Source organism: Crocuta crocuta, unplaced genomic scaffold (assembly GCF_008692635.1).
Source record: "Crocuta crocuta isolate KB4526 unplaced genomic scaffold, BGI_CrCroc_1.0 scaffold96, whole genome shotgun sequence".
In the NCBI taxonomy this organism is placed as follows: Eukaryota; Metazoa; Chordata; class Mammalia; order Carnivora; family Hyaenidae; genus Crocuta; species Crocuta crocuta.
Genome location: NW_027531522.1, coordinates 241346 through 257435, shown reverse-complemented (window position 1 = coordinate 257435; position 16090 = coordinate 241346). Strand labels below are relative to the sequence as shown.

The following is a 16090-nucleotide window of genomic DNA, read 5'->3' as shown; positions in this document are numbered from 1 at the left end:
TTGACTTAACTTAATTCACTTACACTGTAAATAAGATCTTCTCTGAGGTTAAGGGATAGTTACCTAGACTGAGATTGGCCTGTGTCGGCTTGCCTTTCTGTGTCTCTATCTCTGCCAGTATCTCTTGTGTTTATTTGTATGTGTGCACCATTTCTTTTATTCCAGCACTGAGGTGAAGGAGAGAATTTTGCAGTAGACTAAGATCATTTTTCTTGGGTTTTTTATTTTTAAAGTTTCTTCTTCAGAGAGTAACCGCTTAAATTCTGGGTATATCTTGTTACGGCCACTTGTACCCTAATTGTATTTACTACTGAAATGCTAGCTTATTGAAAGAAAAATCACTCTGCCTATGTTTGCTTAGCACTGGCACATACTATATTTATTTAGTTCTGACATTTGAAATCCATAATTCACTCTGTTACCTATAGAGTATGAGAAACCAAAATACAGATTTGAGTAGCCCTGCTTAAGGACAAATTTGAGAAAGCTTCCTCCCTCCCTCCCTCCCTCCCTTCCTTTCTTTCTTTCTTTCTTTCTTTTTGAGAGAGAGAGCACAAGTGGGGAGGAACAGAGAGAGGGGAAAAGAGAAAATCCCAAGCTGACAGCATGGAGCCTGACACAGGTCTCAATCCCATGACTCTGGGATCATGACTTGAGCCAAAATCAAAAGTCAGAAGCTTAACCAAGTGAGCCACCCAGAGACCCCTGAGAAAAAGACTTTTTAAAGTAATCTTTAATCGAGAGATAACTAAAAAAGATCTGGTTTGAAAGAGGATCAAAGGAAGTATTGGGTGGTGGGGGCAGGTCAAGATGAAATATGTGGTTGGCTTACCAGATTGTGTTGACTCTTTAAATACACTGTTTCAGGATAGAATAGTGTAAAGGGTGCTGACTGGTGTTAAAATTATATCTCTGCCATTTATTAGCTGTGACTTTGGTCATGTCAAAGTAAACATGACCAAAAAAAAGTAAACATTACCTGAGGTTTCAATTTCTGAGTTGAATCTAATTCTCACAATTGTTGTTATAATGCATATGTATTACAGATCACTTATCTATAAAGAGCTATAAAAATACCCTCCTGAATGATCCCAGCCTTATAGTAACAAGCATTTCCTTTTACAAAAAGACATTTTATGGTTAAAGCAATTTTTTTCACTCCTATCCATTGAAAGGAACAGCAATTAGATATTTACTATGAGCTCTAAAATTACATTATAATCACTAAGAACATTATTTTTACCATAGTTCATTCTGTATAACCTCTCAACACACCCCCACCTTGTTTATTAAATTCCTTGTATGTGCTAGACACTGGAAATACAGGGGTGATCAAAAACAAATGAAGGCCCTTTTTTCATTGAGCTTACGTTGTATTGAGAAAGATACGCAGTAAACAAACAATAAAGCAGGGAGAGTGACTGATAAGTCTGAGGTTGTTACTAATTTAAAATTTTTTAACATTTATTCATTTGTGAGAGAGAGATAGACTGCAAGTGGGAGAGGGTCATAGAGAGAGGGAGACACAGAATCTGAAGCAGGCTCCAGGCTCTGAGCTGTCAGCACAGAGCCCGACGCGGGGCTCAAAGCCACTAGCGGGGAGATCATGACCTGAGCTGAAGTCGGATGCTTAACTGACTGAGCCACCCAGGCGTCCCAGTTCTAATTTTAAAGATCCAAGTGGTGACTTTAAAACTGTATATGAGCTGAAAAGTATGCAGAAATGACACTGATTTTCATTGCTTAATAAATTTGTTAATCTTAATAATAAAAGTAATGGAAGAAAAATAATAAAAGTAATGTATATAATTGAAAAAAAATCAAACATCAAAGAAGTATAAAATGAAGTAAATCTTCCCTATTCCCTCCATTTTAACTCTTTTAAGTGGTAATTACTTTTAATTCTGTTTTGTAGATTGATTCAGAAAACACATATATGTATATACAGATACATCTGTGTATGTATCCTATTATTTAAAAAGAGAAAAAAACAATAATGGTATCATATTAAACATACTGTCACTAACTACCTTTTGGCTTATAAAAAAAAAATTCTGTCATCTTCCCCATCAGCACACACAAAGCTAACCTTATTCTTTTTAAGTACCTGCAAAACTGGGGTGCCTGGGTGGCTCAGTCGGTTAAGCATCCAACTTCAGCTCAGGTCGTGATCTCGCGGTTTGTGAGTTCGAGCCCTGCATCGGCATCTTGCTGGATGTTTGCTCAGAGCCTGGAGCCTGCTTCAGATTCTGTGTCTCCTCTCTCTGCCCCTCCTTTGCTTGCACTTTGTCTCACTCTGTCTCTCAAAACTAAATAAATGTAAAAAAAACTTTTTTAAGTATCTGCAAAATAATTCATATATTTATTTTCTTTTATCAATTACCAGTTGATGGCTATTTATTTGAATGCCTTTTCAGGTAATTTACCTTGTTGTTCAAATCTGATGATTCTAAATTGGCCTGTAGGTATGAAGGTGTCTGGAAGTGATTACCATTTCCTAGTCTACATTTCTGCCCTTTCAGAGACACTACCTTAGGGAGGGGTGCCAGGGCGGCTTAGTTGGTTAAGTGTGGGAGTTCAAGCACTGTATTGGGCTCTGTGCTCAGCATGGAACCTATTTAAGATTCTATCTCTCCCTCTCCACCTGCCTCTACACGGCTTGTGTGCACAGATTGGTGCACATTCTTTCTCTCAAAAAATAAGAAAAAGAGGGGCACCTGGGTGGCTCAGTCGGTTAGGCATCTGACTCTTGGTTTCAGCTCAGGTCATGATCTCACCATTTTGTGTGTTCGAGCCCCACATCAGGATCTCTGTGCTGGTGGCACAGATCCTGCCTGGGATTCTGTGTCTCCCTCTCTTTCTGCCCCTCCCACACTCATGCTATCTTGGTCTCTCTCAAAAATAAACTTAAAAAAACCTTTTTTTAAAATATAAAATAAAAAAAGACACACTACTTTAGTGTTTAATTAAAGCATTGCTTTTCCTATTTTATTTAACATTAGTGCCCTTAATTTTTAATGCACAGTTTATAGATAATTATGTAAAATTTTAAAAGAAGCTTATGTAAAATAGTCTTCAAAATGAAGACACTTTTAATTCTTTAATTTCGTGAAACTTTTCTAGGAGAATGTACACATTATGTACGTAGTTAATATAGATACTTTAGGGAATCTATACATGAACTCCAAACTCAAAACTATCACTAAATAAATTGTAAGTATTATTTCTTAGTAGTGTAGGTCAGCCTACTAGATTGTGATTTCACAAGATGTGTTTCTTTTGATACAGATTCTTGAAACTATGCCGATGACTGAGAAAGTTGAAGAGTTGCTACATGTCATAGGCCCATTTTATGAAATTGTAGAAGACAAAAAGAGTGGCAAAAGTTCTGATTTAACCTCAGGTTGGACTGTTTACCTTGTTTTTAGTTCAGCAACTGACACATTATGCATGCATTAATATTTATATGTCTAATTTTTGTTTTACTTTCACATGCCAGTCCGACTGGAGAAAATCTCTAAGTACTTAGAAGGTAGGAATAATGAAATCCATGTACAAATTTTGTTTGAAATTTACATGCTAAAGAATTCTGCACAAATTTATAAAATTTACAAGTTTGTCACATGAGTTTTCCTTCTAAGCAATTAAATTGCATAAGGTTCAAAAATATAAACGCTTAAGTTTTAACCCTTCAGTTATTAAAACATGACAAGTGGTTCACTGAGTATATACAAAATTATAACAAAATTCATGATTTTATTTTGATAAATCCCACTTTCTGATTTGTTTTTGAATTATATTAACAATGCCACGGCTGAAATGATTTTCTAGCTAATTTTAACATGGCTATGTCTATAGTATAGTTTAATATAGTATGGCACTCTGACACAAGATGTCAGTGAATTCACTTAGCTTGGTCTTTGTTTTTTTTAGAATTCTCATTTCATGTTCGCAGGAAAGAATTGAAAGGCTTATCTAACATAGGAGGAGGAGTTGAATAATAAGTAAATTTGCTGTTACTAACTGTAAACATTTGCTCTTTAATTTTTTTTTAGAAAACAGACTGAAATGAGCCTAAGACTTATTTCAAATGAAAATTATATATGTTTTATTTTCCTGACATCCCTAATTACAAGATATCTCTCCCTAATTGATGGAAATTAGGTATTTCAGAACAGTTACCTTCCCGTATGTCATAAGACCTGCAGTCTATATCTGCACTTGTGACTGATAGACTGCTTGCTGAGCATAACGCTCATATAACCACATCCTCTATATCTGATTTGCCTAAAGGAGTCAAATCTTAACAAATAATTTTCCTTATAATTCATGCTATTTAGTGTAGAAAAAATGTTAAATATTTCCTCTGTGTGTAGTATGTTGTTAGGATTCAGAGGGGAGTAAATCTGGACCTGTTTTAGTAGTATCATTCCTGCCAGAGGCAAATGTTTGAACAACTAATTATATATAAAGATAAGGTAGAGTGAATAATGATAATAAAGGCTCAGATCCGTAGTCCATAGGCTATAATTTGAAAATTCAAAAAGCTTGATAAAACAAATATCCTTTTGTAATTCGTTTGATAAGACTATCTTGATTTGAACTAATTGAGGAGCAGACCTCTGAAATGACAAGGGGCTATTTTAAGTCTTCTATTTAGTGTGACTATTCATAGGTTTTGTTGTAAAAACTTTATTTGTTATTATTTTTTAGTGGGAGCTGCCTTAAACTCTGTTGAAGGTATTACATAAAATATAGGACATACAATGTATATATGACCTTTGCAAAATTAGAAAACAGGATTTTAAATCATATTTGGACCCAAGAGTTCTAAGGGATGTGGACCTGTACCGTAATTTATTTAACCTGTACCATTCTAATGGACATTTAGATTGTTTCCACTTTTTTTTATTAAGTTTTTTATTTTTTATTGCAGTATAGTTATTAGTTTCCTCTTCTGATCTTCAAAAATGCTGCTGAAAGCAACCCTGTACAAATGTCATTTAATATATGTCAAAGTATATCTGTAAGAAATAATATTAGAAGTCTAACTGTCAAGGTCAAAATGTATGGGTGTTTCATAGTTTGCAATCTTGAATTTTTTTTTTTTTTTAAAACAAAGGATCCTGTTAAGAGTAGCCAGTTAGGCCCAGGAGAACAGATGTACCTGTTTTGCTTAGGCTTTTTCATAATATACATACATAGTGAGTTTTGAAATCAGGAAGAATGAACTGTCCAACTTTGTTCTTTTCCAAGATTGTTTTAACCGTTCCAGATCCTTGACATTTCCATATGAATTTTAGAATCAGCTTGTCAGTTTTTGCATAAAGGACCATCTAGGATTCTTATGGGGATTGCTGTGAGTTGTAGCCCATTTAAAGTTTTGTCATCTCAACAATGTTGTCTTCCAATCCATCTATTTAGTTCTTTAATTTCTTTCAACAGTGTTTTTTCATTTGTAGTGTACAATCCTTACACTTCTTTTGTCAAGTGTACTGCTAAACATTTTATTCTTCTTGCTGCTGCTAATTTCATTTTTGGATTGTTCATTGTTAGCTTGTAGAAATTCAGTTGATTTTGTTTATTGATCTTGTATCCTGCAATCTTGCCAAACCATTTGTTATTTCTAATAGTTTGGGGTTTTTTTGTGTGGATTCCTTAGGATTTCCTGTATACAGAGCATGTCATGTCATGTGCTTACTTTGTCCTTTTCAATCTGTATACATTTTATTTATGTTTCTTGCCTAATTGCCATGGCAAGAACTTCTAGTATGATATTAAACAGAGATGGCAAAAGCAAGCATCCTTGTCTTGTTCTTTATTTTATTTTTTATTTTTTTCTCCATTCTTTCGTGTTCCTTATTTTAGGAGCAAAAAAAAAAAAATTCAATTGTTTAACATTAATTATGCTGTTAGTTGTAAATTTTTGTAGATGCCCTTTATCAGATTAAGGAAATTCTCTTACATTTTTAATTTCTTCAACATTATTGTCATGTCAAATTCTTTGTCTGCGTCTGTTATCATAATCATGTGGCTACTGTCCTTTAGTCTGTTAGTATGGTGTATTACATGAGCTGATTTTTGGATGTTGAGTAAGGCTAGTGAGTAATTCTCTATACTTTCTACACCTCTCATCCCAGAAATGCTACTTAGTGGGGGTTTGGGGAATTCCCTGTTGCTTAGTTTTGTTGAAGATGTTCATGAGTGGTGGATGTTTTTGTTTCTTGTTTTTTTGTTGTTGTTGTTGTTCTTTTACTGGTTGTCAGGGAGAGAGCAAGGAAATTTATAAACTGTGATGCTGCCATGGTTCTGTAAGAGAATAAAACATAATGGCAGTGATAGAATTGAGTTTTTACTCTTTTGTTCCTGTTTAAAACGTATAGAGATTTTGACATTTAATATGTTGTTTGGGATGCAGGGAAGCATTCAAAAGGCATTTGTGTAAGTGAAAATGAAGTGCAAAAATTTATGGAGAGAGAACACTGTTTTTGACCAGTAGCCACGTAGGAAGCCTTTGTTATCTTAGAGAGTGATGGAAATGTAATTCCCTCTATCTCAAAATGAGGTCCAGTAACCAAAAGCATTGGCATCATGTGGGAGCCTTATGGTAATGCAGAATCTTAGAGCACCTCAGGCTTCCTGATTCAGAATCTGCATTTTAACTAGATCTCTGGTGATTCCTATGCATATTAACATTTGAAAACTTCTGGATTTCCTCTCAAGATGTGACTGGCCATTAGGACAATGTGCCTTTTTAAATGATTGATCACATTAACAGATGCCTTAAAATAAAAATAAATATAAAGACAGAATAATATAGGTAATGTACCTAAAGCCTTAAAGGTAAGAAAAGGATAAAACAATTTTAAGTGTAGTTTTATTGATGATATTCATGATATTGTTGTTTATGTTTTCAGCATGCTAGTATATAGCAACTGTCTCTTCATTTACTGTGTATAAAGGGGATCATTCATTTCTAACTTTTCTATTTTGATTGATATTACCGTAAAAATAACTTATTCTCTGCCTTGTTTAGGAAGGTTTGAAGACACTTTTATCAGTTTTGTTGTAAACGGAAGGGGTTTCTTTATGTAATGTATGTATACTTACAATTAAAGAAAAGAATACTCATAGATACATGTCATAATTCTAACTTTTACTTCAAAATTATTTTATTAGTTATTGTAAGTGACAGTATTATATGTAAATTACAGCATTATTGTGTGTTGTAGTACTAGAGATTAAGTGATCATTTCATATTTTAGATCTTGGTAATGTTCTAACTTCTACTCCAAATGCCAAAACTGTTAATGGTAAAGCCGAAAGCAGTGATAGTGGAGCTGAGTCTGAGGAAGAAGAGGCCCAGGAAGAAGTGAAAGGAGCAGAACAAAGTGCTAATGGTAATCTTTGGATGATGAGCTAATAATTTTACATTTAATTAGATAAAAGAAGGGGCACCTAACTGTTTCAGTCAGTAGAGCACGTGACTCTTGATGTTAGGGTTGTGAGTTTTAGCCCCACGTTGGATGTAAAAGTTATTTAAGAATAAAATCTTTAAAAAATAGATAAATGAATATGGAGATAGTGGGACTGATTTGGTGTTGTATGAGACTAGTGTGTATTCTGGGATGTGGGCTATTGACCTTATCACCAGAATTTCCGTGGACCAAAAATACAGGGACAGTCAGGCTTATGCATAGATGGAATTGAACACTAACAAGAATGTTACTTCTCTAAATATAATGCCTGAAATGCTGCATTAGAAATCTATTCATGAGGCGGCTGGGTGGCTCAGTCAGTTAAGCGTCCAACTTCAGCTTAGGTCATGATCTCACCGTTCATGGGTTTGAGCCCCACATTGGGCTCTATGCTGATAGCTCAGAGCCTGAATCCTCTTTTGGATTCTGTCTGCCTCTCCCCTGTTCATTCTCTCTCTCTCTCAAAAATAAAATAAAACATTAAAAAATTTTTTAAAAAGGAATGTATTCATTTTTTGGGGTGCTGGGCTGGCTCAGTCAGTAGAGCATGCAGCTGTTGATCTTGGGGTTGTGAGTTGGAGCCCCATGTTTGGCATAGTTTACTTAAACAAAAAGAAGAAACATATTCATTTTAAATATTGTTTCCAATATAAATATGCATATGTGTTTACCAAGAAGAGGAGACATGTTTAAACTCTCAATGCCTTGTCAAGAATAGATAGAATCCAGAGAATTGGATATAGGAAGTTTTGATGAATTAAGAACATTGGAGTCATAGGATACTGCATTGTGGTGGTGGTGGGCAGAGGGGCATTGTTGGTAAGAGTACCAGTGATTCCTGGGAAGACTGTTTTAGGAAGGGGAGGCAGTCAGACCCTAAAAACAAACTGCACTGCTTACTTGTGCCTTTATTTTCCAATAATGTATGACAGATAATACCGTCTTTGAAGGATCTTTTCATTGACTGTGTGGACCCCTTTGTATGGCTGGGTCTCATCAGACCATTTGCCTATGCTTGAGAGAGAGTGTAAAGACCTTGAGAGGTTGTCTTTTAAAGGGGATTCTAGGCATGCCTAGCTGGCGCAGTCAGTAGGGCATGTGACTTTTGATCTTGGGGTCTTGAGTTTGAGCCCCACATTGGACGTAGAGCCTACTTAAAAATAAAACAGGTTTTAAAAGATTCACAGGGAACTGAAGTAGTTCTGATTGAGCTTTCAGCATACAATAAACCCCTTTTCAAGGAGTACCCCATCTCTCTGATCCAAGTAGGAAACCAAAGTGATTAAGGTAGGTTAGGGAAATGATTACTTGATATTAGAATATATATACAGAAGTTGACTTGTGAACTTTTAAGAATCTCCCTACTTTTTTATAGAAGATGAGAAAACGATGAAGAAATCTACAGACCATAACAATTTGGAAATCATTGTTACTAATGGCTATGGTAAAGACAGCCCTGCTCAGGATATACAAAATGATATTCATGCCACCTCTTCCTTGAGTGGCAAAGGTGATGAAGAAGTAAAGGCTATAGATGAAAACTTGGAGCAAACTGGAAAAACTGCTGTCTGCATTCACCAAGGTATTGTCCCAGGATAATTATCTGTCCAACCTCTTTCCTATGAATGCAACGTTCTTTTCATTGTTTTAGGATGTTTAGTAGCAATTTGGAATCTACAGACTTCTTATTCAATAATATCTTAGGGTTTATTAATATTATAAGGGTGTATAACTTTGAAAGATAGTGAATTAAGGGCAGGACTTTTATATTTTGAGACACTTTTAATTGTGTTTTTGTGTGGTTCTTTAAAATAAAATTTTGAGGGGCTCCTGGGAGGCTCAGTCAGTTAAGTGTCTGACTCTTGGTTTCAGCTCAAGTCATGATCTCACAGTTTATAAGTTTGAACTGCACGTCGGGCTCTGCAAGGACAGTGAAGAACCTGCTTGGAGTCCTCTCTCCCGCTCTCTCTCACCCTCCCCAGCTTGCTCTCTCTTACTCTGTCGAAGGAAGGAAGAAAGAAGGGAGGGAAGGAAGGAAGGAAGGAAGGAAGGAGAGAGAGAGAGAGAGACAGAGAGAGGAAGGAAGGAAGGAGAGAAGGAAGGAAGGAAGGAAAAAGAAAGAAAGAAACTAAGAAATATAATTACTTAACGTAACAGCTGAACTCGCATACTTGCATACCAATTTAGGGCTCCTAGTTGGTAGTCAGTTTTCCCTTACAAGGTTATGTTTTGTAAGGTTTGATCTGGACAGTGTCTTTGTAAGATTACTTGATACAATATAATCTTTTCAAATAAAAATTAACTACATTTGAAGTTTTGGAAAGTTACAAGAAAAAAAGTGTGGCTTGATAAATCACATTTGTCTATAGTGTGAAAATAATATAGACCTGATAAATTTTGAGACAGGAATAAATGCATGTTTCTTGAATTAGAGAATAATAATTCCACCTGGACACACTTGTTCATTTTCAGAGATAAATGATGACCATGTTGAAGATGTCTCAGGAATTCAGCATTTGACAAGTGATTCAGACAGTGAAGTTTACTGTGATTCCATGGAGCAGTTTGGACAAGAAGAGGTAACAATGACACTTTTTAATTGGTAAATTTTCAAAGTGATATGTCAGAATTCAGTGCAAAATTTCTGTTAATAGGTATACATACAACATTCATCACTTTGAAGTGATACTTCTAAATTTTTAAAAAATATTTCAACATTTGTATTTAGAATTATTTTTGTGAATTTAAAAAATGAATATTAAAAATATTTCAATATTATAACTTGGACTATATCTATATTTGTAAATATCCTGAGGGAGGTGGGATGGGGAGGCAGAAGGTAAACTTTATGCTAGTCCCTGTGTTTGAAAGATTGACATCCAAAAAGATAGAATAGTTTTCAAATCTGTTCTTCACACTGACTGACTTCTTTTTTAAGTTTTGAAGTATAATTGACATATGATGTATTAGTTTTAGGCATACCACATGTTGACTCAGTGATTCTGTACATTACTCAGTACTCACCATTTTAAGTGTAGTCACCATACAATACTATTGCAATATTAGTGACTATATTTCTTATGCCCTACTTTCCACCTTTGTAGAAAGTTCCACTTATTTTTTGAATGGAAGTTTGTATCTCTTAATCCTCTTTATCTATTTCACCCATCCCCCCCCAATCTACATCTGCATTGGCAATCACATTTATTTTCTGTATTTAAGAGTTTGTTTAGGTTTTGTTGTTTTTTTTTTAGATTCCACATGTGAGTGAAATAATACGGTATTTGTCTTTGACTTCTTTCACTTAGCCTAATACCCTCTGGGCCCATCTATGTTGTCAAGAATGGCCAGATTTTATTCTTTTTTATGGTCAAGTTGATGTCCCATGTATATATATATGTATATATACACCATATTTTCTTTTCCATTCGTCTACAGTAGACACTTAGGCTGCTTCTGCATCTTAGCTATTGTAAATAATGCTGCAGTGAACATAGACGTGCGTGTATCTTTTCAAGTTAGTGTGTTCATTTTCTTTGGGTACATACCCAGTAGTGGAATTACTGGAGTGTATGGTATTTCTATTTTTAATTACATGAAGAACCTCCTGTTTTCCAGAGTGGCTACACCATTTTACATTCCTACCAACAGTGCACAAGTGTTCTTATTTCATATCCTTACCAATACTTGTTATTTCTTGTCATTTTGATACTAGCCATTCTGCTTGGTGTGAGGGTGTGGTGGTTTTTGCATATAATACTGTTTTTATCTTTTATTTATTTATATTGCCTTGGTTTCTGTCCTTTCCATAGGGTTTATGGTGGGGAACCATTGCATCTCATTGGTTTTACTTAATTTTGAACATATTAGAAGACCTCGTGCTTTCAAGGGCCTCATCTCACTTAACAAATTATTGTTTAAAAGAAAATCAACTTTTTTATTTTACAGTTTTTGTTTTCAGTCCAGTTTAAATAAATTGTGTAGCTTATAGATCCTTTCTAAAAGGTTGAAATTTTGAAAGATTGAATTATTAGCAGTTACTGCTTTGTAGAAGCTAAAAATAGAAAATGGTTCTAGAATAAACCATTTAGTGGAATAGATAATGGATTGGAAGTACTGTTCTGAGACTGAAAAGAGATTCAGAGATAGGAAATATGTTTTCTACATACATATACTTCTGACATCATACAAACCAGTAGACCAGTACAGACTGGTGTACTTGGAATTTTTTAGGTGGACTAGATTTCTAAGATTCTTTTAATGATAACTAAAGTTGTTTTATTAAATTTCCAATAAACTATGTACAACTNTTTTTTTTTTTTTTTTTTTTAATTTTATTCATTTCGAGAGAGACAGCGAGCAGGGAAGAGGCAGAGAGGTGGGGGGAGAGAGAGTATCCCAAGCAGCCCTCCCACTGTCAGCGCGGAGCCCGGTGTGGGACTTGAGCTCACAAAATGTTCAAGATCATGACCTGAGCCAAAACCAAATGTTGGCTGCTTAACTGACTGAGCCACCTAGGTGCCCCATATACCATTCTTATATGTCATGCCCTTCGGCATAATAACTTGATTTCAATTTTTCCTTCCTCTTTGACTCCTTAAATTTGGTATTCTTCAGGAATATGACTACTCCCTTGGTTTCAACCATCACTCACATGGCTGATGTTTCTCAAAGTGTTATCTCCAACATATATCTCTCTTCTGAATTCTAACTGACCCATTAAACACCTTGCCTAGGAATCTCAATTTATATTTATCTACAAGTATAACATTGTTTCTGTTCCCCTGAAACCCCCTTGTACTCTGTATTTCTCATCTTGGTGAGTATCACAAAACCATCTGGTCTTTTCCTTTCCCTTACTTCCCACATTAGGTTTTAACTCCTGTTGATTCTCTAATCTCACAAGTTCTCAAAGCACCCTCTGTCCCACTACTACTTTATTGGTATAGGCTATCGTTACTACACCTTTGACTTGGCTTATACTCATTCTATGAAGTCTTAGTTCATATCATTTCTTCCAGGAAGCCTCCACCCCGCCCCAGTATGAGTTAAGCATCCCTCCCATGAGTTCCTATAGCAGGTACCCTTTGTCCATCTTTTTCATAATACTTAACCAAACTATGCTGTAATGATCTTACTTCTCTCACTCCCTTACCAAGATTAGAACCTTCTTGCAGGCAAAGATTTTTATCTCTTTCTTCATATTATCTTTAGAGTTGAGCATAGTAACTAGAATAAGAGTAGACATTTTTATAAGTCTCTTGGGTGAATGACTGGCTCACGAAAACAATTCACTGCCAGAACTTCTCAATACTTTACTCATGGATGAATCATTCTTATCCTATTTCTTCCCTACATATAGGAGGCAGAAGATGAGTAAATTTTTTAGAAAGATAACATGAAAAAAGTTTTATAAAAACAGTAATTCTTTTATTGTCACAAAAACATGTAGCTTTTAACTAAGTGTTGTTTTAAATTTGTAGTCCTTAGACAGTTTTACATCAAATGGCGGACCATTTCGATATTACTTGAGTGGTGATTCCAATCAGCCCTTGGAAGGTCCTGGTTTCCCTGAAGATGTTCAAGGATCTCCGGGACATGGCAACTTTGGAGACATGCAGGTGGTGGCAGTTGAAGGAAAAGGTGAAGTAAAGCATGGAGGAGAAGATGGCCGAAGTAACAGTGGAGCACCGCACCGTGAGAGACGGAGTGGAGAAAATGAGGAATTCTCTAATGTCAGAAGAGGGAGAGGTGTGTATTCTTTTTCATTCTCACTGACTCTTTACAAACTAATTAGCAAAATGGGAAAACTTTAGGTAAGGAGAGACATTAGAACTCCCAGTCTACCAAGGAAATGTTAAAAGTTGTCCTTTTATAACGTCTGACCACTTTTCTTTACACCGAGTTCTCTCCATAGACCCTACCAGGCATAGTAGTGTGATCTCTGAAGCTACAGGGGAAAACATTCCTATTTCTATATCTTTTATGCAGTTTTTTGAAGTAGCCAAATTCATGTTCTGTCACCCTTCTTGAACTGTCACTTACTGGTTCTCCAGATGCCCTTCTGCTTTTGTTTCCTACGATAGGTAGAAATTTGAATTGTGTCTTTAGTATGTTTCCCTACTTAGTCAAAAGATATTGTTTAAAACTGACAAATCAAGTAATAGAGATAAAAGAACATTTAACAATACAGAGGTAAACATTAAGGAGTGGCGTAGTCGCTTAAGCGTCTGATTCATGATTTCAGCTCAGCTCATATCTCATGGTTTGAGGGGTCGAGCCCTAGGTCAGGCTCAGCACGGCCAGTGTGGGGCCTGCTTGGGATTCTTTCTCTCCCTCTGTCTCTGCCCCTGCCCCACTCTATCTCTCAAAATAAATAAATATTTTTTAAAAATTAAAAAAAGGTAAACATTAAGAAGAAGAAGAATGTGATCAGGTAACAGAATAGAGTTGAGGAGGGAAGCAAAGTAAATATATATTAATTTATAATTGTTTATAGTTAGGAATGAATAGGGACTGTCAGAAAAGAGAATTAATAGAAAGACAAATACCATATGATCTTTCTTATATGTGGAATCTAAAAAAAACAAAAACAAAAGACCAAGCTTATAGATACAGAGAATAGATAGGTTGATGAATGCCAGAGGCCAGGGTGAAGGGGATGCAAAACAGGTCACAGGGATCAAAAGGTAAAAACTTTCAGTTATTAAATAAGTAAGTCATGGGGATATAATATACAGCATGGTGTCTGTAGTAAATCATACCTGTATTGCATATTTGAAAGTTGCTCAGTTTGGGGCGCTTGGGTAGTGCAGTCATTGAACATCTGACTCTTGATTTTGGCTCAGGTCATGGTTCCAGGATTATGGGATCAGGCCCCCACGGTGGGCTCCAGGGCTGAGCATGGAGCCTTCTTGGGATTCTTCTTCTCTCTCTGTCCCTCTGCCCCCTCCCCGGCTTGCACTCTATCTTTCTAAAAGAAAAAAAGGGGTTCCTGTGTAGCTCAGTTGGTTAAGCATCCGACGTCAGCTCAGGTCATGACCTCAGGGTTCGTGGGTTCGAGCCCCGGGTCGGGCTCTGTGCTGACAGCCAACTCAGAGCCTGGAGCCTGCTTCAGATTCTGTGTCTCCCTCTCTTTCTGACCCTCCCCTGCTCACGTTCTCTCTCTCTCTCCTTCAGAAATTAAAAAAACATTAAAAAACAATTTTTAGGGGCGCCTGGGTGGCTTAGTCGGTTGAGTGTCCGACTTTCGCTTAGGTCATGATCTCGTGGTTCGTGGGCTCGAGCCCCGCGTCGGGCTCTGTGCTGACTGCTAGCTCAGAGCCTGGAGCCTGCTTCAGATTCTGTGTCTCCCTCTCTCTCTGACCCTCCCCTGCTCGCACTGTCTCTCTCTCTCCTAGAAATAAATAAAACATTAAAAAAAATTTTTTTATAATAAAAAAGAAAAGAAAAAAAAGAAAAAGTTGCTAAGATAGAAAAGTCTTAGAAATTATCATCAAGGGGGAAAAATCTATAACTATATGATGACAGATGTTACCTGGAGTTATTGCAGTGATCATTTTGCAGTATATACAAGTATCAAATCATATTGTACACTTAAAAAAGGGAAAATCCACTTAAGAAAGGGAAAAGTTAAAGGATTAGCTGTGTTTCTGATTGAAAAAAATCTACATAAAATAAAACAAATGAAGACAGGGATGAAAAGAGAGGATTAATGGTATTAAGAAAACTATACTTTTAAAAATAGCCATTTGAACATATACCAAATTGTGTATATTTAATGAAGAAGAGAGAGATCATAACATTTTACTAGAGTCTTGAATTCAGATGCCTTTCTTTAGGCAATTTACCAAAATTGTATGTATGAAAGCCTTCCTATTGACAACCCTGACTTCACCCCGCCTATAAAACACTACAACTCCCAGCAGTCACAGAGGCCCATACAAGTGGCAGCCCCTGAAGTGAAGCTTCGTGAGCTTCACCTAAATCTGCCTCAGCATTAAACACGTATTATTGAGCTTTTCTTTGTCAGGCCCTGTTCTGGGTCCTGGGGATGCTGTAGAGAACAGGACAAAGTTCCTCTTTCCACGGAGTTCATGTTCTAGTAAAGGGAGCTGACAGTAATTAAGTAAATAATGGAGATTCTTTGCAAATGGTGATAAGTGCTCTGAAGAAAAAAAAATGAGTTATTAGATAGTGACTGGAGGTGGGGATTACCGTAACATGGGAATGGTCTGATTACTTCTGTCGTTGTGATTAGTTCTGTCGTTGTGAAGGCTTGTTTGAAAGCTGACTGTGACATAGGATATAGTAAAGTGAACAGAGAGGAGAATAATTCTCTAACGTCATCAGTACCCACTGACAGGCCATCACAGAATATCTCAATCTCTTAAGGATGAAGAAAAAAAAAACTAAGGCTCAGGCCAGACTTCCTACTTTTTTATTCCCCTTGTAAATTCTATACCGATAGCTGAAGTGGTCCTTTCTTGAAGAACCACTTCAAAATTTACTTCCTTTCAATGTAAGAGTAGAAGTCTTCTTGAAAATGGCTTCAGGAGGGCCTGGGTGGATCACTCAGTTGAGCGTCTGACTCTTGATTTCAGCTCAGGTCA

At 36.2% G+C, this 16090-nt stretch overlaps 1 protein-coding gene across 10 annotated transcripts in view; it reads left to right on the top strand.

The window, feature by feature from the left end:
• Positions 1-16090, top strand: part of ACBD5 (acyl-CoA binding domain containing 5) — a 48107-nt gene that overhangs the window by 12347 nt on the left and 19670 nt on the right. For 5 of the 10 annotated variants that reach the window (XM_077772427.1, XM_077772435.1, XM_077772430.1 and 2 more), the window contains exons 5-10: positions 3289-3403; positions 3500-3532; positions 7266-7400; positions 8854-9060; positions 9951-10057; positions 12962-13229. In XM_077772427.1, coding sequence (XP_077628553.1) covers positions 3289-3403; positions 3500-3532; positions 7266-7400; positions 8854-9060; positions 9951-10057; positions 12962-13229 — 865 coding nt within the window. The remainder of the gene's footprint in view (positions 1-3288; positions 3404-3499; positions 3533-7265; positions 7401-8853; positions 9061-9950; positions 10058-12961; positions 13230-16090) is intronic. The other 5 variants (XM_077772433.1, XM_077772426.1, XM_077772434.1 and 2 more) reach the window with 3 other exon arrangements.